This window comes from Nelusetta ayraudi, unplaced genomic scaffold (genome assembly GCF_046127955.1).
Source record: "Nelusetta ayraudi isolate G7.1 ecotype Tasmania unplaced genomic scaffold, CSIRO-AGI_Nayr_v1 ptg000075l, whole genome shotgun sequence".
Classification (NCBI taxonomy): Eukaryota; Metazoa; Chordata; class Actinopteri; order Tetraodontiformes; family Monacanthidae; genus Nelusetta; species Nelusetta ayraudi.
In genome coordinates this window covers 2,598,699-2,624,753 of record NW_027466125.1, presented here as the reverse complement: position 1 = coordinate 2,624,753, position 26,055 = coordinate 2,598,699, and the positions used below count along the sequence as shown (strand labels likewise).

Below are 26,055 nucleotides of genomic sequence, written 5' to 3'. Positions count from 1 at the left end.
CCTCCTCCGTGAAGAGGCTGCGGCACCTTCGGGCCTATTATCGCAGCCCTGCCATGACAGGTAGAGACGCTTGACACTCAGACACCCTGAACTTTCATTACGGAAGCACCTCTGAAGCGATGCCAGAATCATTACAAGGACTTTTATGTTCCCACATCATGTCCGCTGCAGCGCTCCAATAATCAGACCAGACAGACCAGAGGAGGGGAGGGAGGGAGGGGAGGAGAAGAAGTGGTAAAAATAAGTGAAACCGGGGAATAATAAGGGACAATGATGGAAAATAAGCTCGGAGAGATGGGAGAAAGAAAGGAGTTTGCATGAGAAAGTGGCGCGTAACAAAAGCTCCACAGCAGGCCTGCAGCAACTCAGGAGCGAGCCTCCTTCCCATTGTAACCCCGCCATTGAGGGGAAGGGCACCATGTTGGTACGCATACATCCTGTACCACACAACTCTACCGTGATGACTAATGAAGTTGACACTAGGGCTTTCAACTATTCATGACTTGAGGCCTGGCTTATTTGTTGGGGTTGATGTAAGCAGGCAAACTGCGTTTCCAGCGATCAAGCCGGGAGAGGGGAAAAAAAAGAAAGAAAAAAGGGTAAGGAACGAAAAAAAAAAAAATCCATCCCCCTCTGTGGGAATCTTCTGACTAGGCGCGCCTTTGATTTTCAGAAACGCTGTCTCTGGTTCCTACATCAGCCGCTCGCAGTTTACAGCGAGTCCTCTGGGGTGGACGCTCGCTGCAGCTGTGGGCATGTGAGAGCGTGATGGGGAGACAGGCGAGGAGAAGAAGAAGGAGGACGAGGAGGAGGAGGAGGAGGAGGAGGGAAGAGTCGACGCTGACACTCATTATGCGTCTTTGCTTACAGGCGTTGTGTGGATATTCTATTAGCCATATCCAAAGTGTAATTGTACCGTTGGGGGGCGGGGAGGGGGGGGGGCGGGGGCGGGGGCAGCGGTGGCAGTGGTGGCGTTGTCGGGGTGCCGGGCTTTCTCCCAGCGACTAGCGAAGTGTGGTAATCTCACACACCATCTCATTACAGTTTAAACCCCCAGCAGCTGCTCGCATTAGACTTTTATTACACGCTGCCGCTCACAGCTGTGCTGGCACGGCCCCGGACAGGATGGTGAGAGACGGAAACAAAGACAAGGCAGACACCGGGATTCCAGCGCAACATTTGGCTCCCATCAAAAAAGTGGAAAGATCGAAGCGGAGGGATGTAATGGCCCTAACAGCCTCGCTCGGTGTGATAACTCGGGGGGGCCCTCCGCCCTCCTCCCTCCTGCCCGTGGAGCCCCGGGGCCGAGGCCAAGGACAGTCGCGCACAGATGGACCAAGTCAAACTCAGTCAGACTGGGATTCAATCAAAACTGCCGGAGCAGTGGTCATGCAAAGGCTTCACGGTGGGACAGCTTTCACAAGCATTTGTCTCCTCCGTGGAAAAAAAAAGAAAAGAGAAAGAAAGACATAAAGCATGTGGTGGTGGTGGGACTGAAGAGTCACATCTGTTTCTAGCCGGCTGAGTGAAAGCTCTCGGCACGCACGGAGGGTATAGGCACAACACTTTGTGGCCCCTCTCTGTCTAATAATCATGACGGAAACTTGGGTATCAGAGAGGTCAGCAGTGACAGGAAGTGATCAAAGACTAGCGAGAGGATCCCCACCTCAAGACAGAGCGCTTCTTTTCAATATTTCTATTATTTAGTTAGCTTTTTATGTATTTCTGGAGGAATATTTGCATTAGTATTCAAACAAGTCTAAAATATTAGTCAGCACAACATTGTATTTGTCAAAAGTTTGTACAAATAAAATAGCAGAAACTTACTCACAACCATGGTAGTTTCAATAATTTGCATGACATGGATAAATAAACGCAGCTTAAACTCGAGATAAACTCTAGGGCTCTATCAGGTATTTGCATTTTCTGACACTTATGAAAAATGGAGTTGAATTTTGGGGGGTGGAAGGAGGTGAAGGTGAACACTTCTGAAGCTCATTTGAACTTTTCTTGGGAAATACATTGGACTTTTGAGCCGGATTGAAAACGCTTAAAATATATATATACTTCCAACACATTCAGGCAGCCGAGGATGTGCTGTAATAAATAGAATCTTTTTGATCATCTCATATTTAGGGATGGGAAGGGGATAATTGACCTCCCTTGGCACTTCTCTGAAAGAGGCTTCTGTTTCTGACTGGTGTTTTCAGGCCGAGCCAAAAACAACTCCGGATTGGGAGAAAATGATTTCCCTGATAAAAAGCAGGAGACCAAGTCAATGTTTAGTCTTGACAATTTGGCAAGCGAACCTTACGTAGAATACTAAACATCCCGCAGGGTGTTCGAATGGCTTTGTAGCCTCCAAAACGCTGTGTTTACACAGCGTGCAGGAGGAGCAACACAACATAAACGCCTGTCTATACGAAATGAAATACCATGAAAAAAAAAACACAAAAAAATATGGCAAACGTTAGCATGCTAATACGGAGGGTGATTAAATTAAGCTGCGACACCATGCAGGCTGCCAGATTAGTGGGCTGCCTGTGGTCATGTGCACTCTCAGTGTGTGTGTGTGTGCGTCGGCTTCGCCGCGTGTCTCACCTTGACTTCGGTGTGAACGCGGCGGTGCAGTTGCAGAGGACACCGGGACACAGAGCCCAGCTGGGGAGGGAGATGAAGCACAGCTGGGGATAATTAAACCCAGCACTGTCTCCAGCGAGGGGGCCGAGCGGCCGGCTGGACCGCTGTCCTCCAGACACAGGGGCCTGGAGTTGGAAGTGACTCCACCGGCTTCCCTTCCACTGTGTTCCTGCATCAGAGGGGAGAGAGAGAAGAGGAAAATAAAGCAGCAATCCGACAGCGACTCAGCGGTGGAAAAATGTGCCTGGATGAAGACCCAAAGAAACAGCTTGACTTTGCCGTTTATTCCCCCCCCTCCCCCTCCGAAATGAACAACAACACAACTCGTTTTGCCCGCTCTCTCGCCCGAGCGTCGCAGTGACGGACGCTAGCGTGCAATTGGCCAGCGAGGTTAACCTGGCGACGGACCTGGCCGACACGTCGGGCTCTAAACGCGCCTTGGCTCGGTATGAAGCGTGGAAGGCAGCCATGGCGCAGTGAGGGCTCGCCCGCTTCAAGCTGAGGCCGGGGTTTGTCTAATTTGAGGAATGCTTTTTCCTGTTTGTCCTCTCCGGGCCTGATTAATTTATAATGGCAGCGCTCTCAGGCCCTGCTGCTGCTGCTGCCGCTGCGCCCGGTCCTGTGGTTCCGTATCAACTGGAAACAAAAAGGTTTACCTTGGATGTTGGCCTTTGAAATGCAAGACCTTCCCCAGATCCCCTCCAATATCTTTTTAAGAACCTGCGCGGCATTGCCAACTTAAACAGCTTTAGGTTGAACGAATTGACCTGTCCCGCATTAAGAAAAAAAAAAAGGAAAGAAAGAAAGAACGGCTGCGCCTCCCGGGCGCGGGAGGATAAAACGACGCTCCCCGAGAAACCATCAAACTGCTGGCGCTTTCCAGAGCTGCCAAGGTGAATGCCCTGGCGTGCAAAGATTGCCGAGCGATTAATCAGGCTCAGGGAGGTGAACGTACTGCAGGGGCCGCGCCTGCGACGCCGCCACTGCGTTTTTTTTTTTTTTTTCCCTCTGCGTCCCGCTGTTTGTTAGAATAAGTGAGACTGCTCCACGGAGCCCTTTGATTATAAACGGCGCAGAGTTGGCTCATTAATGATACTGTTAATGGCGCTCTCCATCATTCCGGGGCCCGTTGCAAGAAAGCGGTCAATACAGCCAGCAGACATTGCACCGCCTTTATTAAGTTACACTTTAGTGGCGTGTAAAATTTGACTGCAGACAGTTTATTTGCCACTTCTTGATAGCCACGCTTGATATACTGGCGGCGGCGGCGGCGTCTCAGTGCGCGGCGCGGGACTTATCTCGGGGCCTCCTGAGGTTGTAAATAACGCCTCCCGTCTTCCCGCGACTCCCTATTTGCCTATTTCATTGCAACCTTCACCCGCGCGCGCAACTTTGTCTGATCGAAGCCTTGAAGGTTAGCCGGGGAAACGCCCAGACATACTTCAACGCGTAAATGGATTCGTCAGAGAGCGGCGAGAACGATAGCTGGAGCCGTGAGAGAACATCGACGGTGTTTTTGATTAAAATCCAGAGGAGCGGGCTGAGAGGAAATGAGCTCCATAGGCAGAGATATTACTGCTTATTGCCTGAGCTTTTGCACAAAATGGTATTTTAACAAAGCAAAGCCCCGCCGTTTTTATCCATCACAGTCGATTTCCGTTGACAAGCGCGGATCTTGCGGAAAGCCGATAGCGGCTCACGCGCATTGCACGCGCGCGCACGCGCCAAAACACACCGACGCGCACCGCCATCAGTCAGACGTGAGTTGCGAAATAGACTCGGGGTGCCATTATCAAGCGGATTAGGAGCAAAAAAAAAAAAAACAACAACAACAACTGATAACGCCTGTGAGCTTAGCGGCGCTAAAACAAGTCATCCGTTTGTTCATTTGGGCTTCATATTTGCCCTGGACAGAAAATGAGAGTGGCGCTCGTTTGGTATCAGGCTGCCACAGAATTAAGCAAACATGTCCTCGGCGGCCCGCCATGGCGAGCTCCGGTAGCGCTCGCCGGGCCGCCGCTTCTTATAGCAACATGGCAAACATTTTAATTTTCAGAGCATCCCCCCCGTGTCAGTGAAAGGATCATTAAACTGCTGAGGCCTCATAAATGCGCCTAACCAAGATGGATGGTCAAATAACTTCCCCGATCCTCTTCCGGCCTCGGTGGATATGGGTCGTTTGGAGCACCGTGACGTCTCCTCTGGGCTGCGTGCGTGCAGGAAGCTCACGCCGCCCCCCTTGAATCCATCAGGCTTTCGAGGGGGGCTCTCTGCAGCTTGTTAGAGTAACACGTATGACCATGTAGGAGCCCTAATGAGCTGGGAGCTAGCCGGGAAAACCATGTCTGCCCGACAGAGAACATAAATCTCCTGTCTTGCTCCGTGCCCCGGGGACCGCACGACCACCAAAATTGCGTGGATCCAACCGTGGTGCACGCGCGCCTGTGTGTGTCTGAACCGCGGCGCAAGTGTGTGTGTGTGTAGGAAGTGCGTGCATGCAAACCCACACATAATGCAGATGACTATAGATGTATCCTCCCGGGAGGCTCATCTACTGTAGTTGAAAGAAGCAGGTTGTTTGAATTATGATCTAACAATAGTGTTCCACTCCGGCTCTATAAATGAGGCAAACACTGGCATATCCATCATTACAACAGGACTCGCACTCGGCTTGTTACGTTTTTTTTTTTTTCTTTTATTATTATCATTCGGAGAGGGTTTTTTTCTTTTCTTTTTTTTTTAAGTCACTCCAGACATATTCTGCTTTGTAAAACACACCCTGCAGGTTATAATAATTTCTTGCATTTTTTTTTTTTTTTTTACCCCAGATTCCTGCACTCAATGGTGTTCATTAGGCTCAATGCATCTCACTTTGCTTTGACACAGCTCGGCTAAATTTATGCTGCTTATTCTGACTGTGTAACACACAGGATGTGCTTATTTTTTCCACCCTGGCGACACACTTTTTCCTGTAAGAGTTGCACTGTGTAATGACGGTGTGAAACTCCATTAAAGTATTGATTTTTTTAGGGGGAGGTGGGTTAAGTTTTCACTCCTATGGCTACTGTGGAGCACTATCTCGTGTGTGGCTTTAAATAAACCTCTGCCTTCATGTCTGGCAGTCTGCAACAGAGAGGCCACAGAGAGAGAGAGCGAGATAATATGCATGTGTATGTGTGCCACAGGAATTCGTACCGGAGTGTGTGTGTGTGTGTGTGTGTGTGTGTGTGTGTGTGTGTGTGTGTGTGTGTGAGAGAGAGAGAGAGAGAGTGAGAGAGTGAGCGAGAGAGAGAGAAGGGGAGAGAGAGGGAGACGGTGTGCGTGAGTTATACAGCCCCAGGGAGCTGCTATGGTCATATTTTAATAACTCACAGTATGTTGGATTATGTACTGTGGGCTTGTAACATCACACCGGCAGGGTAAAGCCTGAACAGATTCTCCACGTTAGCTGGTCCTTAGCAGAAACAGGGAAGGAGAAGGAAAGGGGGAAAAAAGCACACACACACACACACACACACACACATATCAGGGGACTCACCCAAACATTGTTTTCAGTTCTGCAGCACTTGTGAAAATGTGAGCTCCCACATGATTCCAGTTCAAAGGTATGGCTTTGCCGTTTTGTCTGCCTCAGCATGCAGGGCTCTCGCTCTCTCGCTCTTTCTTTCTCCCGGCAACAATGAACAGAGCTCCAAGTTTAATAGACCTTAAGTAGTGCGGCCGGGCGCCTTTGAAGAGCAAACACACAGACACACAAAGACACGGTTGGTTACACACTTTTTTTGTTACACACAAACACAGCAGATACAATACGTTTTTTAAAAACATACATATATATATATATATATATATATATATATATATATATATATATATATGTATATATATATATATATATATGTATATATATATATATATATATATATATATATATATATATATATATATATATATATATATATATATATATATATATATATATATATCTCCACCATACACAGCATGTGCTGTGAGTATAAACATACTACAATGTGCCAATGCACGGAAACAAACCTGTAAAACACACACTGCTAGGTGAGCAGTTAGGGGGAGTGGGAGGAGCGCGTAACGGTGGCTGGTTCCCTCACTTGACACATCAAAAGAACAGCTAAGGGGAGCAATGTGTGGAATGATGTGTGTGCGGAGCGAGCGAGGCAGGCCGGGATGCCATTCATGGTTGGAGTTGCACTGTTGTGATTTTAACTGCAGGGGGAAGGGAAGCTTTCACCGGCTGTGGTGCCTGGCAGCTTCCGCATGGCACATTTACTGCGCTGAAATGCTGCCGAAAACTCAAGTTGCGTTCGTGAGAGAGATTAGAAAAACGTGTACTTCCGTGTTTTCCCCCGCCGCCACCTGCCGCACACGTCACATCAGGCGACATACACCGCGAGTGACACGGCAGCCGACAGCCCCGCGTGCTCGAAAAACAAAACATGACGACCTCATTTCCACCTCCTCGCGAGCAGGTCAGCTGACAAAAGCTGTAAACAAAACGATGACAAACTTAGGTAGTACTTCCTAGCTAGCGCTTAGCTAACCAAACGGAGCACGTGAGCAGCCGCTCTGTACGCACGCTGCCCAACGGCTGCGCCTGCGTGGGTGCGTTCTCTCTCGCGCGCACATGAGCGCGTTTGCTTTGCTACGCACGATGTTGACGTGCCTCCTGACCGTGAGGAGGATATCGTATAACTTAAGGAAAGAGCGCCGAGGAGGAGGAGGAGGAGGAGGAAGGAGCGGAGTTACAATTAGCCCGCCGCTGAAAGCGTAGCCCCATCCTTGCGAGGCTTGTTTACGCTTTAGTCATGCGGTAATTACATATGTCGTCTTTTGTTTTCTACTTTCCATGAAGTGGGGAAACATAATGAGGGAAAGAGCAGATTAGAAAAAAAGGGAGGAGGAGGAGGAGGAAAGATACACGCTGCTTCTTCTTTTTTTTGTGTCTTGAAGCTCATTTAGGCCTCGTGGATCCTCTGTAGGGTCTGAATGGAGAGGAGGAGAGGACTGTACGCTGGCACTTCTCCAGATGGGAAACTTCTGTTAGGCTGTAATGAGAATGCACAATCGCACAAACAAGCGTGATAGAGTGGGACATGGCAGTGCCTTCATTCAGAAATTTGAAACTGGGAAAGGAAGAAAGAAAAGCATAACATATTTCTCCCTCTCGTGCTCCATATCCATTTCAAGATGTAAGTGCACGAGAAGTGTCTTCATTAAATGTTTAAGTGCGCATGTTTCATTTCTGTTTCACTTTTCTCCTTTTCCCCCCACGGCCACGCCTAATGGGGACTGACGTTGAAAAGGCAAGTACAAATGATAAAAAAACAAAGGAAGAGTGAGTGCTCCTAATGGGACTGTTTTCAGCAGCTGCATTAACAAGCCTGTTTGATTTCCCCGGCCCTAAGTGAAGTTGTCAGCCCATGTGTCCACAGCGCTATGTTTAGGGTGTCTAAAAGAGTTGTGTTTTCTGGCACCGGCTCATAATAAATGCTAAAGGGGTGACCTTATGTCTCTTTCCCCCCGTCCTGTTCGCCGGTCATTCTCAAAACAGACCGAGAAATCCTCCTGAGCCGAGGTCAAGAATCCACCGCTGAAGTTTTTACAATAACACATTTCCATACCAGCGCTGCGTGCGTGCGTGCCTGCGTGCGTGCGTGCGTGCGCGTGTGTGTGTGTGTGTGTGTGTGTGTGTGTGTGTGTGTGTGTGTGTGTGTGCGTGTGTGTGTGTGACAGAGAGACAGAGAGACAGAGAGAGAAAAGGGCCCTGCAGGGACAGAGCGCTGCCTCTGGTTGCAGTGAAAACACATCTCGGAACACCACAAAGTGACATCTTTCAACCGCACATCCCGTCAGAGGAGGTTAAACGGCTTGCTCCTCTCACTGCGCGCTCCCTTACATATGCAAATGTCAGAAAAACGGAATAGTCTGCTCACATTTCCATAATGTGAATCATGGATTTGCCTTAAGATTCACTTGGTTGATTTCCAGCTGCGTTCAAAAAAAAAAAACAACAACAGAGAGAAGACAGAATCCACATTTGGCCCATTTCACGGAAAAAATTGGCCCGCTGGATTTCCAGATAATCTGCACACATTGTGCATATATATACTGTTGTAAACACAGATACACGCGCGCGCACGTACACACACTGTACGCGGAGCAGTGTATTGTGAAAGAGTCCCATGATTGTGAATTACTTTACCATGACTGTTTTTGATGAAAATGTATTGCCTCGTCCTTGGAAACCTGGCACGGCAGTCGATATGGTCCTACAGACTCGGTAATGCTCTCCACTGCGGAGGCTACAGACTGAAAAAAAAAAAATGCTGTTTGACTGAAGAAACAAAAGAGAAGGGTGGTGGTGGTGGTGCTGGTGGTGGGTGGTGGGGCGTCAGTATTGTTTTGCAGAGTTGGCGTTATTGGATTTGGATCATAACACTGCCCTCTCAAGTTGGGCTGAGTTGCGCCTGTAAATATCACGGTGGAATCACAAAAGACAAGGGGCCGATTGTTATTGCACTGCACCCCCATTAATAATTCAATCATTTGACCTGTGACATGATTTCCCGTAAAACAATACGATCCTTGGAGGACTGATATGTGAAATCCATGTCTGCCTGTGTGCGCGTGCGTGCATGTGTGCGCCTGTGTGTGTGTGTGTGCGTGCGTTTTGACCTTCTCAGTGTGACACAGAACCAGCGCCTGAGGGGATGAAGTATAATATTTAGAGGAGAGAAGAGACAAGATATCAGAAAGTGTGTGCATGCAGCACCATTTTCCCGAACTAAAGACGTAGCTCCCCCCAAGGGCCCTCCAATAAGCGAGGCGCGGAGATGGAAGGCATATAACACAAACTGAGCTCTCCAAAAAAAAAATGCCAAGGCACTCGGGGAGGAAAATCTGCACCGTGTGGCGCGTTTAAAAAATTAAAAAGCGTTGCGTGTGGGGGGGGGGGGCAGAAACAAAGCTGGAAAATATGAAACAACAAGGCATCGTTTTAGAAACGTTTGCCGCGCCGACTCGTGCCTTTTAAAAAATGCATGCAATCGGAGCTAAGTGAATGCACAATGGCACGCGCACAAACAAATTTAGAACGCTGTCACATGCGCAGTGAGAGGCCGGGTGCCATCTATCAGGGTGCCGATGGGAGGCTCGCTAGGTGTGCGTGGTGGGGGGGAGGTGGGAGTGTGGGATTGCTGAAATGGCTGTGGACGAGGCCTCGGGCGATGTCGTGTCCCGTCGTGTTTGGCCGGGAACACAGCAGCTAGAACGGAGCTTCCGCAGAGTTAGAGGGCAGATGCTGCAGCGGTGTTGCAGGAAGCAGAGAAAAATGGCAATGCAATGATGATATAGAGACAGGAAATTAGGTCATTGTGAGAATTTCATCTATCACATCCATCCCCCCCTCCCCCCAAAAAAAGCACTTTCAGTTAGTCATGATGACACCACAGAAGAAGATAAGTTGAAAGGCAGGAAGTGACTGCAAACCTTGCGGATGCTAAAGAAATTAGCATGGGTGACCCACCAAAGCTTCTTTTCATTGCATTGGTTTTTCCTGCTTAACTCCAGCTACGTGGCGAGTTCAGTTATTTGCAGCGAGCCACAGAGTGCCCTCTAAAGTTGCACTTGGCATCGATATGAAGCCTCAAGCTGTTAGCTTGCTAGCTGGCTCAACCGACTGTATAAAATTGCATCCCCTTCCAGGTTTTTCTTTTCTTCCTTTTCTTTTTTTTTTCTGTTTAAACTGGCCTCTCTTTTCCAAACATTTCATCTGCGGGCTCTTTACCAGATGGATATGTGGAACAATGGTTTTAGGAAGCGTACCGTTTCGCGTGCCAGGATGGGAGGAGAGAGCTAAGGCGAGGCGCAGAAGATAAGTGAATGAAGGAGCGACGGTACGGCGGAGGCTGGATAACTAAGTGAAGGGGGACAGACGTGCAAAGAGAGGGGAAAGCCCACCAAGCTTCTGCTGCATGAAGCAATTCCAACGTGATAGTCTAATTAGCGCCGGCAAAACGTGTCTCCAGGTGTAAAAAGCTGTCAGCAGTTTCGAGAGAATAATTAGAAGCTCCGTGCACATGTTGTCCAGGAGGGCGGCGCGCACCCCCCCCCCTCCCCCCCTCCCTCTTTGTACGTCATTAACAGTTCAGTGACAACGAAAGCTGAGCTAATAGAACGTAATGCGGCCTCCTGGCCCGTCCGTGTGTGTGAACGGTCATTAGGGTAATGCCCAATAATTCTTTCCTTCTGCGCCTCAAACCCCCAAAAGTCCACAACTCCTCCCACCGATGCCGTGTGCGCATTCTCAAAAAGTCCAGCCTCCATTTCCCCCCCTTTCTTTCCTCACCCCCCCCCCCCCCCCTTCCCCTCTCTCAGCGATCCAGTTTTCTCTGGGAGCCTCAGGAAGCATCGACATGATAAACATGATTACACGGCGCGTTGCAGTCATCAGTCTCCGCAAAAACACACAGCAAATCCCCCTATAAACGAATGAATTCTGCTTGGGGGACGCGCAGCCAAATGTATAGATTTACAATTCCACACTCGACTGCCCCGCCGCCTTTTAATGCATCATAAACACTTGCTGTTTTTTTTGTTTTTTTTTTTCCTTTTTTTTTTTTCTTGCTCTCTGTTCCAATAAAAACAGTGAGCGCGGGGGTGTAATATCTGGAGCTGGGGGAAATTAAAGCTGAAGTTCCTCTCCTCCTCACTGCACTCCCAGCTCTCTCTCTCTCTCTCCCCCTGACACACACACACACACACACACACAGAGTTAATCAGCAGCCCAGAGAGAAATCTAAGACCACATCTACACCCAGTGGAGGGAACCTGATACAACCACATCTTTCCTCCCTCCCTTCCCACATTCCCCTCTTTCTTTTAATCACACACACACACACACACATGCACGCACACCCACGTCCGTGCAGATAAATTAGACACAAGGTTCAGTATGATTAACTAAACTTAATGAAGACTGAAAGTGATCCCAAACAAGGTAACCATAGAGAGGAAGTCTTTGAGCAAACACGAAGAGCGCATTAGAAAACCATCCAACCCCTCCCCTCACCCCCCCACCCTCCCCCCACCCCACCCCACCCCACCCCACCCCACCCCACGTCTGCCTTTCTGATGCTATTTCTAAAAGTCCTTTCAGTGTGCGGCGACAAACATAACCCTTCTGACTGCTGGAAAAATAAATCATACTTTCAAGTGAAGACAAATGCCCTCTCCGCTGGGAGTAGCCTCGGGCTACAGTCATAATGGCCTGCCTCTGCTCCTCTGCCTCTGTCTTTCCCTCCCTTTTCCTTTTGGTCCCGAGCGCAGGGAGTTTCCCCGCCGATCCAGTTTGAAAATGTCCACCCAAAAGCAGGCATAAACAACGGGGATGATGCAGCAGGGCCCGTTAGGAGAGAGCGCGGGGTGGATCTTCCTGCCGGCGCGACTTATTTACTGACGGCGAGCAAGATAGCGAGAGGCAATTTGTGTCTCAAGGGCAAAAACTGCTGGCCAGCTGCAATTTTGAGCAAACAAGGAAAAAAAAAAGAAAAAGCCCTCATCAGTCACGTCTTTGACTAGCATAACACAATTACACTCCTCGCACAATGTCGGGTCGTTACTCATGTCCAATGTCGTGTCGCGACTGTAAAAAAAAAAGAAGAAGGGGCGGCGGGGGGGGGGGCAGATTTCCTATCGCTCGCGACCCCTGAGCACGTCGGGCCCCGGCCCCGGCGCGGGGCCAGGCCAGCTGCAGAAGTCTGTCTCCTCGGCCCTCTCGCCTCTTCTGCTCTCAGTGCTATCGGGTTGCCACTCCTCCTCCTTCAGCCCCATTACACAGGCCTCTTTATGCTGCACTAAAAGCTGCTCATGTTCAAACACTCCTGGGAAAAGCTCCTTAAAACACGTCAGGATGAGAGGCCCTGTCTGGTAAAATATTAATAGGAAGTTAATTGGTTGTTAATGGACTGGTGCTCGGGCAGGGATGGCCCTCCATTAGATAGGCCGGGCGAATGAGTCGTTCAGGGGTGTCCTTTTACCACCTCACCTATCTAATTGTTTTCCGGTCACTGTAGCCGTGAGCTTGCGGTAACCTCGCGTTAAAGACGTTATACCGCTCCAGTTTGACGCGAGGTCCTGCAAGAAAGTCACGGAGCGCCTTTAAACCACTTCCTCATTCCCCGAGTTATCCAGCGTGAGCTTTAATCTTATTCTGGACTCTTTTATCTTCCTTCTTAGAACAGTTCTCTCACACTCATTGCAACTTGTAAGTTTCTCCTCCATTACAGTCTTCCCCTCTGTGCCTTCAGGAAGGAAATATTTCTAACTTTTTCCCTCAGTCTGCGGCCCCTCTGTGTGTTTGCGCTTCTCCGCCAGGCAAAAAGGAAAACTCCTGCTTCTGCTAGAGCAGGCATGTAATATTGATGCAGAGCAGACATGCGGAAACACAGCAATCAAATGGAACCTAAACTAAGTTCAAATGTCGACGTCAAACGCATACATTTTTGATCACTGGCAAACCAACGAGATGCCGCATCCTTTTTTCTTTTTTTTTTGAGGAGGGAGGCGGCTGGAGCCCATGCGCCGCACGAACATATTTAGAAATAAGTGAATTTTCAGCATGTCTCTCCACTCCACTCCCCGCTCCGTTCAGCTTCGATTCATTTATGAGAGCGGGAAAGACTTGTTGAAAGAGGCCGTTCAGGAAATGGGACTTAAAATGGCGGCAGGGGTTAGCCGGACCGTTGCCTTTTACAGTTTGGCCTTTAAAATTGAGCCATATAAAAAAAAGAAACCAGCTCCAGCAGTTATTGTTTTTCCCATCGGACCTTTAGATGATATTTTTAAACATGCAGATGTATGTGAAGTGCATAAACATATATATTTCTTCAAATATATCCAACTTGTACAGTAATTTAGGTTTCTAATGTAAAAAAAAAAAAGAAATCTTCAAATAAGTTCTGCCTTTCCCAAGTTTAAATAACTCTGTGTCCTTTAGCAGATTAACTGTACAAATTCTTGAGCTCTTACTTGTACATTTGAAGTATTGATAATTTGAGCCGGTTAACCCCCAGCCCCTCCTCACATGAGTGTGTGCTCTTTACTCCCTTGTCCTCTCCGCTGCTGTGAACTCTCCTCTCGTGACTCGGACTACTTAATGGCAGCCGTGTTCAAACACACACTCGATCCGTGTCCAATTACATTACGAAGCAAATGTCAATGCATCCAACAGATGTTATTGCCCTATTGCCGGGGTTTCGCTTTACCGGTGCGAGTGCACGCAGCTGCCACTAGATGGCAGTAAAACGCAGCTATTTAAAAGAGCGGCGGTCGGTGAGGAGCCATCTTGGCAGGACTATTTTTCCCCCCCTCTCCTCCTCGATGAAGATGAAGTGCAGCAGCCGAGGCCTGTTGTTTGACACGGCGGTGTGTTCTGGTTTCCTGCTGTGATCTATTTACCTGGCTGGGTGAAGACTGACACACTCCTGATGGCAGGTAATGCACTTTTCCCCCCACTCTCTTGTCAACCTGTGCAGCAGCACTTTTGAAATGACCTGGAAAGAGACAAACAATGCCGCTGCTGTATTCACATTAACACGCTACTAGAAAAAAATATATATATACAAACCACGCCACTGTTTTGCAGCCCGCTCGCCCCTCCCAACAACCAACACACACATACGTACACTCATGTCTCACTTTAATTACATGTTAAAACTGTCAAGGTTGCAACAGAAAGGGCAAGTTTCTTGGCCGTGCCGTTTCACGTTGAGAGTAAATGTCAGAAAGCGACAGCGGGCTGGCGGCGGGTCACAACAAAGCACTTGTTAAAGAACATTTTTAGAAAGAGTAGAAAATTTACAACAGTTTGAAATGTTTCCCCAGCAAATAAAAAAAAGAAAGAAGGGCCACAGTCGAAAAAACTGTCCCAAAAACACCCAAAAAACTAAGCAAAAAACACCTATTACAAAGTCACCCGCAGTCATAGCTGATGAACAAGCCTCCAGCTGTCAGTTCTTTTCATCATCGCCTCACACGCACCTAGTGTTATTTTATATGTTTGTTTTTTTTTTTCACATTGACATAGAAAACGCTGTGTGAACTGTTATCTCTATGGATGGGAACATCTTGGTGAAAAAAAGTTTTGTACATTTTTTTTTTTTTTTTTTTCTTTAGGTCTTCGGGTTAGACAGGTTTGCCTCTTTGCATGCAACCATTTATAATCTATCAGTCATCGGCTCAGTTCATCTCAGGCCCACACAGTAACATTCATTGTGGAGGAGGCCAAGTCTGCACGTCACACAACTGCACAGAACAAAAAAAAGGGAAGAGAAGGGAGAAAAGAATGAACATGGGAATCGTGCTAAAAGGCAAACTGCCTTTTTCAAAAATGATGGATCGTTATCAGTGTGGTCAGTGTGGAGAAATCTGCATGCCTGCTGTGACGGACTATTTAAGAGCACACTGTGTGCAGAGAGAAAAAAAAGAAATATGCATGCCATAAGGTAATCAGATCCAGAAACACTACTGTAGAACACTTCACAAGATAACAGTCAAGAAGTAGTAGTAGAAGAAGAAGAAGGAGAAGAAGAAGAAGAAGAAGAAGAAGAAGAAGAAGAAGAAGAAGAAGAAGAAGAAGAAGAAGAAGAGGAAGAACAGAAGAGCCAGTGCCTTCACAAAGAGTTAGAATGATGGCGGATGTTTTTATTCCGATGTCCACTCGCAGCCTCACAGTGTCACCCTGAGGGGGGGGGGGGTTCGTGCAGGGCTTCAAATGTCTTTGAAGCCATTTTATTTCTTCTTATTTTTCCAGCTTTACAAGCGATTTGCAGGAGGACTGGCTGATGATAGGAGGCCAGGTGATGCGCAGTCAGGGACCCCCGCCCTCCCCTCCTTCTTTCCTCCCTCCCTCCTTCTAATGTGCGTTGTGGAACAGGATGGGTTTGACCATGCCCGAGAGGATCTTGGGCACGTGGGCGCTCACGATCTCAGAGATCATCTCAGGGAAGATGACGCTTGTCTGCAGCGACTGGGCCCGCATAAACAGGTCGTAGGTGAACTGGTGGAGCTTCCTCACCACCTGGGGGAGGGGGGCGGGGGGGGGAAGAAGAGAGAGCGCACGCAGCGTTATAAATAACAACAACAAAAAAAGGGTGATGCGCGTTAATGAGCCGGGCATTGTGTGGGGAGAACAAAGGCGGCAGATAAAAGAGGGGGAAATAACACACGGCAGCAGGGTGGGTTTTCAACAGATGGACCTCTAAGCTCCGCGAGGCAAGGTGGAAGCTGAGAGGGCTGAGAGGGCTCGGGAGGCGCAGAGTCCTGGGCGGCTGTGGGTTCGCGCCTTAAGGGCCCCCGGCAGACAATCCCCCCGGCTGCCCCTTGAGCTCAGCCAGCGGTTAAGGAGGTCGGAGATGTGAGCGGGACACAGACAAGAGCTCAGGACTCGGGGGTGTAAATCCAGAGTGAAAGACATGAGACAAAGCGCTGAGGCAGAAAACTTTTCCAGCTCTGGCCACATCCCCAGTCCACTGAAGTCAGAAGCTCCACTTTCCCACTGAAGCTTCAGGAGAAGTGCTCATCTGCACCCTCTAGTGGCGGTAAAATATACATTATACGGAATAAATCTATCTAAATGAACACAGAGAAACACTGTTATTCCAACTGCTCTTTCGCAGTATGTGCAGTTTTAATGTTTCTAATGCACAGAAGACACAAAAGTTGCCATCTATGTCTGAATATTCAAGGCAGCTGTCCTCTTTATTTTCCTGTTTTTTCGTCTATGAACGCTACAATGCTTTGAGATTCCACTCCTTACCAAAATAAAGCGCCCTCAAATCATTTTTATTTCACTATAAATTGCGCTTAACTCAAAGCCTTTACTCACAGTCCAGCGTGAGACACGCGTCAGTGACATTTAACTCACATGCTGCCAGTCGATCTGACCTAATTTGACTAACTGGGCAACCAATAACAAGCAGGAATTTACACCCTTAATCTGTTTTAAATTACCAAAACAAAAACTGGAAAGAGAACCGACCTCCTTGAGGTAGCCAAAACACTGGAGAACTTTTTAAATGGTGTTAAACTGTGAAATTACATTGTAATTTGAAGGGCATGTTGCAGGTTACAGAGTCCAGTCACTCAACATGTAGCAAGAAGGCAGGACTACATCACACACCTGATTACATAATGCCGTAGCTCCTGGGGGATTTTGTTTTTTTTTGGAAGGCGGGGGTTGTGAAATCTTTTGTATGCCGTGAAAAAGGAAGGTCCAAATCTGATTTCCAGACAAGGTCAAAGGTCAGGAATAAGTAAACAGAGTGATTCGATAATCCCTTTTACAAACGAAACGGCACTATGGGCCTACAGCTGTTGGCTCCAGCCTTTTGACAATAAACTGCATGATGTGCACTGTGCACTTCTGCAAGAAATAGTAAAACTGCCACACTTGCAACATAAATTGCCTTTTTTCTCAGACAAGTTCGAGGTGCCCAGAGTCGGTTTCAACACTGGCATAGAGAGGTGAGTTTATTCATCCAGCGTTGTTGCGTGTCGGTGCATGTTGTGTGTACCAGCGGCGCGCCAATGTTACTCAATCCACGGTACTATGCACCGTTACTGCTGCATCGGTTGACATTATCTGCGCTTCAGTTCTCTCCCCAAATCAAAAACATCCGACGCCGTCTGTGAAATAAAGAGGCAAGGGGGTCGAGCTTTCGCCGCAGCAACGACAGGTGGATGCAGCAGCGTTTTGGCAGCCGCCCCGAGCACCGGTCCAGGCCGTTAAGAGCGGCTAACAAAGGCGTTTTTCTTTTTCTTTTCCCCCCCCCCCGCCTTTTTTTTTTTTTTCGTATTTGAAAGTGTTGGCCGCTCGTGTGGGCTCTCGAGCATCTTGGTGTCAGCTGCCGGGAAACGGAAAACTGGATGTCGCGACAGATCGCCATGTGAGCAGCCAGCACAAACACAGTAGCTCAACGTTGTCAGCGGCGGTAAAAAGGAGAAAAGATGTAAGAGCTAAAAGGAAATAATAAAAAACACTGTTTGACTGCAGCCAACTGGTGGGCTAAGACTGACTAGACGAACTGCTTCCACTGTGTAAGGGCCAATAAAAGTGACTAATTATATCCTGACCAACTCACTAAAGGGTGAACTCACTGTTGACTACTAATCTGATAGATTACAAACCCAGTCTGCATCGTGCTGTGCAGAGGGGAGCAGCAACATAAAGCTCCTGCCATGCGCCGTGTGTGTCTTAACAAAAAAAAAAAAATCCTCTCGAAAAAGACCCATTTTTTTTTCCTAACAGTATATCTTGCACAACCTTTCAAAATGACAGATGGACAAAGTTATAAATCTTTAACAAACTTTACCTGTGTGCTTTGAAAGTTTTTTTCCACCCTCTTATTGTTGTGAACCTCTGGGTGTCACTGTGGGTTTTGCTAAAGTCTCATGTGTCAGTCGAACAGCCCTGGCGTGGGAGATTTGACAGCATAAAATGGTGAGAAAGGCACATTGCAAACCGTGTTTTTCCGACCTCACAGACGACCTGTGGTATCGTGGTGACAATGAGGGAAACCCGGGCAGATCTGGAGACGCGGACGCTTCAATAGTGCCGCCTCCTCACAAGTGAACCAGCCCTCGTGTCAATAAATACATACATATATATACATGTATATATATATATATATATATACATATATATATATATATATATATGTATATATATATATATATATATATATATATATACATTAATATATATTTTATACATATATATATTTTAAATTCAATTTCATGCCAGCAACCTTTTTAAAGATCTACTAGGATGAACTGGGTCGATCTATCTGTCTTCGACTTGCTGCAACACTGCAACAGATCCATAAATTTTTGGGGCACGCTAAGCAATTGCGCTCGACTGGGATGAGTCACACAACATCGCCTAAATCATTGGAAGGGGTTTCGCTCCATTACCGACTGGAGGTAGTCCAGCAGCTGTGTGAGCTGAAACAGCCTCTGTGTGCGGGTGGCCTCCCCGTGGTGGCTCGCCAAGCGGTCCAGCTCCCTGATGTAGGAGGTTCGCAGTTCATCAAAATGGTGCCGGTTCCTCGGGCCCTCCATTGGCACTGTGAGCACAAAGCCAGAACACAACAATAACTCTGGCGGACGTTATCCCTCCCATCAATTCTCTTAAAGTATGGCTGCACTCCATCCTGGTCATCATTCAGCCGCTGACCCAACCCCCTGGTCCCATTATTTTTCCGACAATGGCCCCCGGCGGCAAACTCACTGATGCTGAAGAGGATCAGGGCCTTCATGCACAGGAACTCCTCCTGGGTGACATTCAGCATGCAGAACCTCTGGGAGAGCAGCCTCATGCTCACGCAGTGCTCGTACATTGAGGAGACTTTCATCCGCTTGCTGCAGGAGGGCAGGAGGAGAGCAGGGGGACGGGAGGGTGAACAACAACCAAAAAAAAGACAAGATAGTTTGAGATAGTTTTTTTTTTTTACAATACAGCAGGTGAGATGAGAAGACAAGAGTGGGTGAAGGCAAGGCGGAACACAAGGAAGGTGGGAGGCAATTAGTGGTGGCAAAGGGACAAAAAGAGGAGAAAAGAGGCTGAGGTGAGAGGGAAAAAAAACACATGAGTGACGTGGGTAATGGCAAAAGAGAATGACAGAGTAGGCAGTGGAGAAGTGAGGGTCCCCGACAGGGTCAGGAGTATCTATTACCATGCAGGTCGGAGGCGGCCAGACTAAGTGAAAGAGGTCTAATTCGCTCTGAACAAGTATTTTGTTAATGTTGCTTGAAACAACGGCCAAGTGGAAGCGGCCCCTGGAAGGCCTGCAGACCACTTAGGCATTCAAGGCCACTCTCGTCTCCAGGGCACGGTGGCGATGACGAGCGCTCCAGGAATTACCACTTTTCTACATCATGTAGGGTCATTTGCTTCTTGGACTGTGGCGTGGGGGACGGGTTAAAGTTTTGTTTTTGTTTTTTTTTTTGCAAAAAAAGTAGAAAGCAGAGACAGAAGACAGGGGTTGGGGTGCCACGAATGTTTTCTAGGGGTGACGGCGTCACTGTAGGCTGGAGCGATGGTATAACGATGGCGTCGGGGAGATAAAATGGAATAAATCATGTGAGGCGCTCCCTCTGCGGCCACCTTTAACGGAATGCGGGCAAGGAAACAGCGGGAACAGGATATACCTGTTTACCGTCTCCTCTGAAAAATCAGAATGCTCAACGTGGCAGGTGAAACCCCCCCGACGCCAAAACGTGTCAATGTTAGTCGGATGGCGAAGGCCAACGCAAACCTTCTTTGCCGGGAAAAGAGACTTTACCAAGTTCAATAAAACTGTTTTTTTTTTCCAACACTCTCAAACAAAAACATATGAGAAATGTATTTTCTTTTTCCTCTCTACTTACTCGTTAAAGACCAGGTCTGGAGCAAAGTACAGCATGGAACTGTTGGTGAGTGTGTAGGACCTCCAGCCCAGGGCGAAAACCATGACGCCCATCCAGGACAGCTGGATCACTGACATCTGATCGTCCACATGCAGGTCACGGAAACCTAGCAGAAACGATCATTTTACCTGGTGCACACTTTGGCGAAAACAAAATGATGCAAGACAATTGAAGCTTACGCAGGTGACACACATGATTAAAGATCAGGTGTCCGATTTCCTGATATTGTGCCTGTGTGCGTGTTTTTTTTCTCAATTTGTCACAATTTATTTTCTCTTTTTCTCTTGAAAAATTCAAAATCATTCAGCATGAAATGTGTAAAAACAACAACAAAAAACAGTTTTTCAAGACAGCTCATAATTGAAAAACAGACATTTTAATACCTCATCTGATTTACAGAGGGTCACAGAGGGCCTTATGATTTGGATTAAACGCGACCACACCCCCCTCTAGTGGTTACTATTTAACCAGGCTACTACTTTTTTTCTTCTTAACATGAGAATCTTTGCTCCGCCCCTGAAGACTGAAGTCTCACAGCTCCACTTAACATGATTTGGAGCCAATTCCCCCCCCACACACACACACACACTTGTTTAAACATTTTTACGGCCGTTCTACATTTCTGCGGCTACAAAATGGCTTTTCTGAGCTTTGCTAGGGCTTGATCCTCTTCTCTCCCTCTCCGACAAGTAGGGCCCTGCATTTTTTGGCACTCTCTGCACATTTTACTCATATTACGCTCACCGCAAGGGAACTGGCGCTGTGACTTGAGGCCATAAAGTGTCCTCGGAGTGGACAGTCTCCCGGTACCCTGATGACTTTACCTGGTAGTACCTTGGCCCAGCGCACCACGGCGACCAGCTGTCTCTCCCCCAGTTCATTGAGGCTGGTCAACAGGGACTCTGCGCTGTCTGGCAGGGCATGGTCGTGACCTGCGTTAACCAGCGCGGGCTCGATGGTCTGCAGGACGCTGAGCAGGGAGGAGCCGTCACGCACGTTCGAGGGCGCGAACAGGGCCGCCGCCTGGCTGGCTGCTGAGTACACGCACAAGTGCACAGGGAGAGTGCGTAGTTGTGATAGTTGATAGAGCAGATGCAAGCAGCTTAGACAGTGCCTTGCATCTGGACAAACCTTAGAAGAACATTGGCCTTGAAGGTCTATTCCATCAGCTAACTTTATTAACTTTACTTATTGCACTTTAAGTACCACAGAAGAAGAGAAGACAGGGGAGAAACAAAAACAGGAAATACCTGTGAGGTTTAGCCGCCGCTAAGTAGACACTTAGACTTGCCATTGGCAGTGAACCGTCACTAATGCCACACCTTTCGCCTTGGGCTCCATTAAAGGGCACCTAGAATGCTTTTCCACTTTTCTGAGCTTTAAAAACTGTTACAACGTTGAACCCTATCGTCAAACGATCAAAAATCTTTTGGACGTGAGCCCAACGAAGAGTGTGACCAATCACAGCGGAGTGGGCCGGGCAGGGGGCGTACACCGGCAAGGCTGGGGGTGGAGTGAAGTGAAACAGCGTTTTCGCGGGATGCGGGAAATACAAGGAAACGAGTCGCGAGATACGCAAATCTAAAAAGCTTTCAGCGGGGAAAATCGTGTGTTGCTGCTCTGGAGGGGCCAGATATCAAATACAAAAGCCCGAAAATTAGTATAATAGGTGGCCTTTAAGTATTGAGCCGCCCCGCTAAAAACTCTGATTGGTTCACTCGACTGTGACAGACTCACTACTACTTCCAACACTCAGAACTCTTTACTCTATGAGCATCCGAGATAAGGGCAGACAATTTGGGCAACGTCACTCCTACGTTTTTTACTTTCTCTGTGGGAATCTTACAATGAGCCGTGGGGGCAGCAGCGGCAGCGCCTTCGGCCTCCAAAATAACATTTTGGATCACGCTCATGCCCACTTGCTCAGCGTCGGCCCACGCGACCATGGACGAGGGCAGGGGCTGCACCTCGTCTCCGCCCCTGGACTGCGAGGCGCCCTTCACTCTGCGGCCTGGAGTCAACCAATCAAGAGAAGACATAAAGGGAGTAAAAAAAGGGGTTCGAAAGAGTTTAACAGCTGCTGGATGATAGATACACATCGAAAACATTTTAAAAAAGTACTCTATAATTATTTTATTATAATGTTGTTAGAAGAAATTATGACAAAGGAAAGTCACATGTCAGCCTTTCGGCCCTTGTGGAAACACATTTGTCCCACTGTGGCGGACTTTCATTTCAGAATCCATTGCACAAGCACAGCACGGAAACCAGTTTAATCCCCCCCACCACCATCTGCGAAACCAAGACACGCACACATTTTCACTGTTTCCTGCCCGCCCGCCCAATGCTTTTTTTCGCCCATTGGCGGCTCCCTCACCTTTCAGGCTCATCCCTGACATGAAGCATCGCTTTAGGCGGCACGAGGCGCAGTTCTTCCGCCTCAGCTTGTCGATGGTGCAGTCGTTGCGGCTGGCGCACAGGTGGTTCTGCTTACCTGGTGGCAAACAAAAGTCGCTGGAGCTGAGGGAGCCAGCTCAACAATGCCACCCCCCCCCCCCCCCCACCCCACCCCACTGGCCGGCCTCCACTCATGGCAACGAGTAGGTGGCTGTTTGGCTGGTAACAGATAACTCAACCTTATCATGTCAGGCCTCTGTGCCTGGCCGGCACCAACGAGCGAGTGGGTGGAAGAAATTAAATCAGAGGAGGGGTAAATTCATGTGTGTGTGCGCACAATGCAAATGCATGCACACCAACCTGCAGCGGCCCGCTTGAAGAACACCTTGCAGCTGCCGCAGGTGACCGCTCCATAGTGACAGCCCGATGCGTCGTCACCGCACACCTGGCACACCCTCCTCTCGGACAGATACACGCCCGTAAACAAATCCTCGTGCCTGTGCGCAAACACACACACACAAACACAGTTGACCACAACAACAGCAACAAAAGGAAGCCATTCTGAAAGGGTTTAAAAGAGGGTAAAAGCACACATGCACACCGGTAATCTGTTTTTTTTTTTTGTTTTTTTTTTTTTGGGGGGCGGGGGGGTGGCGTAGAAAATTTCCCAGCACTTGACTCAGACACACAGATAGCATCAACGCAGGTCACTCTCTGCTAATTCTGCCTGCTATGGCAACAGAGACACTAAGTCCTTCAATCCAATCAAATTATTGCAGGAGATCTCCCTGTCGTGAGTGATTACGTGACACGTTAAGTCACCTCAAAGATTTAGTACCCGACGGAATATTTCCTGTCGTCCTGGCTGGAGAATGAGCAACAGGTGCAACATGGGATGCACCTTTAGTCTGAACAGTGAGAGTTGGGAGTGGAAGGGTGGACACGATAATAATAACAACAACAACAACAATAATAATAATGATAATAATAATAATAATAATAATAATAATAATAATAATAATAATAATAATAATAACAATAATAACAATAACAATAACAATAATAATAATAATAATAATTAATAGAATTTAACTGATAAGCATAGTTTGATACCGTCAACTCATTCAGTCTAGAGCCAAAGGAGATTTAATACTAACGCCCACAACAATAACAAAAATCAGCACTGAGAAATATTCTCCTCATTTGCATTGTTCTTTTGAAAGGTTCTCTTAGGGCAAGGAGTCAAACGGGTCTCTGCACAAAAATAAAAAAGAACGCACAAAAACTGAAGTTTGGTGCGCTGAATCGAAACACGAATGGAATTCATCAAATCCAATTTGCTGAAAATGGAAAGGACCAAACCCAGCAAAGTGAAGGACTTATTGGGTCCAGCTGTATTTCGGCAGGCTGCGGCGAGGCTCATTAGACTATGGCTGGAGAATACGGAACGGGGAAACTCAGCCGGCACACAATTTTTTTTGGAGGTAAAAGTGTGTGTGTGTGTGTGTGTGTGTGTTAAATTACCGGAAAGGGCGATCCGTGCAGTCCAGCCAGACGGAGGGCTCGGTCTTCACCGCGGAGTAGCTGGCGGCTCCGTGGGCTGCCTCCCTCGGGTAACTTTCCACTTGACCGAACTCTGGCACCATGGTCGCCCTCACACCAGCCGTGGCACCTTGATCGCTCTTGTTGTACCAGAGGCAGTGGCACTCCTTCCTGGCTCCGCGGAGGGCTTGTCCGCAATATTTACAGAACAAGTGGGGTCCGTCTAGTCCGCGGCTCTCCGCCTCGTGTTGACCGCTGACGCCGCCGTAGGCGCGCCACCCAGCAGTGCCGTCCTGGTACAGACTCGCGCCGTAAGCGGCGGGATAGTGGGGGCGCAGCGGCGCGAGCTGCTCCACCACCTGCGAGGTCGCGCGCGGCTCCACCTGGTCCGGCTCGAACAAGTTGGACTCTGTCCGGACGTATCTGGCGATGACCGGGGCGCGCGTCACGCTCCGCGCGCCCCTCGCCTCGCCCGCGCGGAGCAGCTCCACGCAGCTCACCTGCTGCTGCTGCTCCCGCCGCTGCGCCTCGCGGAACGCTTCACCGAAGTTTTCCTCCCTCGGCGAAGCGCTCGCGTAGTCCGGATAAGCGCCGCTGACGCAGGCGCCGTGCGGGTTCATGCCGCTACCGCCGCCGCCGCCGAGCGGAGAGGACGCGGCGCCCAAGCCCAAGGAAACCGATACGGCCTCGCTCAGCTCCGCCGTGCTCGGGCACACTCGGGTGTCCGCCGGGTCTTCGCGCTCCAACCCTCGCTCCTCCGCTAAATAAGAGTTTGACGCGTCATCCAACTCGGAGCGAAAGGCCATGTTGGGGTGGGGGTGGGGGGGCAGGGAGGGTCGTCGACCGCGGCCGCTGTCAGTGCCGCCTCGTTCCGAGATTAAAGCGCCGTGGTTAGACACGCGAAAGTCGAGGAACTGTGGAGCAGCGGAGCGGTACTGAGGGAGAGAGAACGCCTCCTTGGTGGCGGGACTCCCGTTCCCAAAACTGCCGCCTCCTCATGAGAAATTCACAGATCAGCCGCACAACGTCAGGGAGCAGCGGGGGGAGGAACGGGGCGGTGGGGGTCTGAGTTCCCCCGTTCCCACCAAGAGGGACGGACGGTGGCGAACTTTCCCTCTTTATAAAATGCAGCCAGTGTTTTTCCGCTGACGTCCACTAGCGTCCTCTTCACGAGGCGAAGTGAGGCTACGCATCGAGAAGGGGAGGAAGAACTTTGTACGCTGGCAACGTGCAACTTGCTTGCGCAAACGGTATCCCTCCTTCCGTTATTTTGGCCACAGTGTAGCCGCATATTTGTAGACTGGCCCCGCACACGCACCCAAAGCACACCATGTCTTGCGAGGAAACGCACATGCTTTCAAGGAAAGACAAAAAACCTCTCTGAAAGACAACATCCGATGGTCAGTCCACACAGTACTGTACCACAGTATCCCTAGATTAATTGCCTTGTATTTTATATAAAATGTTGACAGCAAATGACCCAATACTGGAAATTGATGCTCTTGTCTAATTGTCTAAATGAACTGCTCTTGTCAGGGAATGTATTTTGTCAGAGGGATGTCAGTGGCCACTTGTTTTTATCCCTTATTATCATTATTATTATTATTATTATTATTATTATTATTATTATTATTATTATCATTATTATTATTATTATTATTATTACACAGCAAGATCATGGCTGAGAATGTGAAGACCACAGGAGATGTGAAGCTTCCATATGCCGTAGATTGAAGACAGTGGAAAAAAAAACAAACGTCCCATAGCCTTGACACTTCTCTCGACCATGATTTTTTTTTTTAAAAAAATAAGAGAGATTCTCGCTGTTGGTTACTCTTAACGGTATCAAGACACAAGATTAATACAACAACAGGCGGCATATGTGAGGCAGTCGGGGTTGTTTACTGCTGGAGTGCAGGTGGGTGGCAGGTTGTGCTGCAGAGGTGGGACAGTTTCAATTGTATACAGGAACCA

General features: G+C 48.5%; 1 protein-coding gene across 4 annotated transcripts; it reads right to left on the bottom strand.

Moving 5' to 3' along the window:
- Positions 1–14,358: 14,358 nt before the first annotated feature.
- LOC142899662 (progesterone receptor-like) lies at positions 14,359–25,113 on the bottom strand. 4 transcript variants are annotated; one of them, XM_076043372.1, is made up of 10 exons: positions 24,064–25,113; positions 22,900–23,036; positions 22,520–22,636; positions 21,989–22,153; positions 20,967–21,176; positions 20,104–20,248; positions 18,965–19,095; positions 18,649–18,800; positions 15,659–15,754; positions 14,359–14,979 (listed from the first exon to the last, which is right to left on the bottom strand). In XM_076043372.1, exons 1-10 carry the CDS (start codon positions 24,885–24,887, stop codon positions 14,944–14,946), a joined length of 2,013 nt encoding a protein of 670 aa, XP_075899487.1. In that variant the 5' UTR covers positions 24,888–25,113; the 3' UTR covers positions 14,359–14,943. The 4 variants fall into 4 exon arrangements, with proteins under 4 accessions (XP_075899487.1, XP_075899486.1, XP_075899485.1 ...); XM_076043371.1 differs by having other exon boundaries at positions 14,359–15,754; positions 20,967–21,173; XM_076043370.1 differs by having other exon boundaries at positions 14,359–15,754; positions 24,064–25,112.
- Positions 25,114–26,055: the final 942 nt, after the last annotated feature.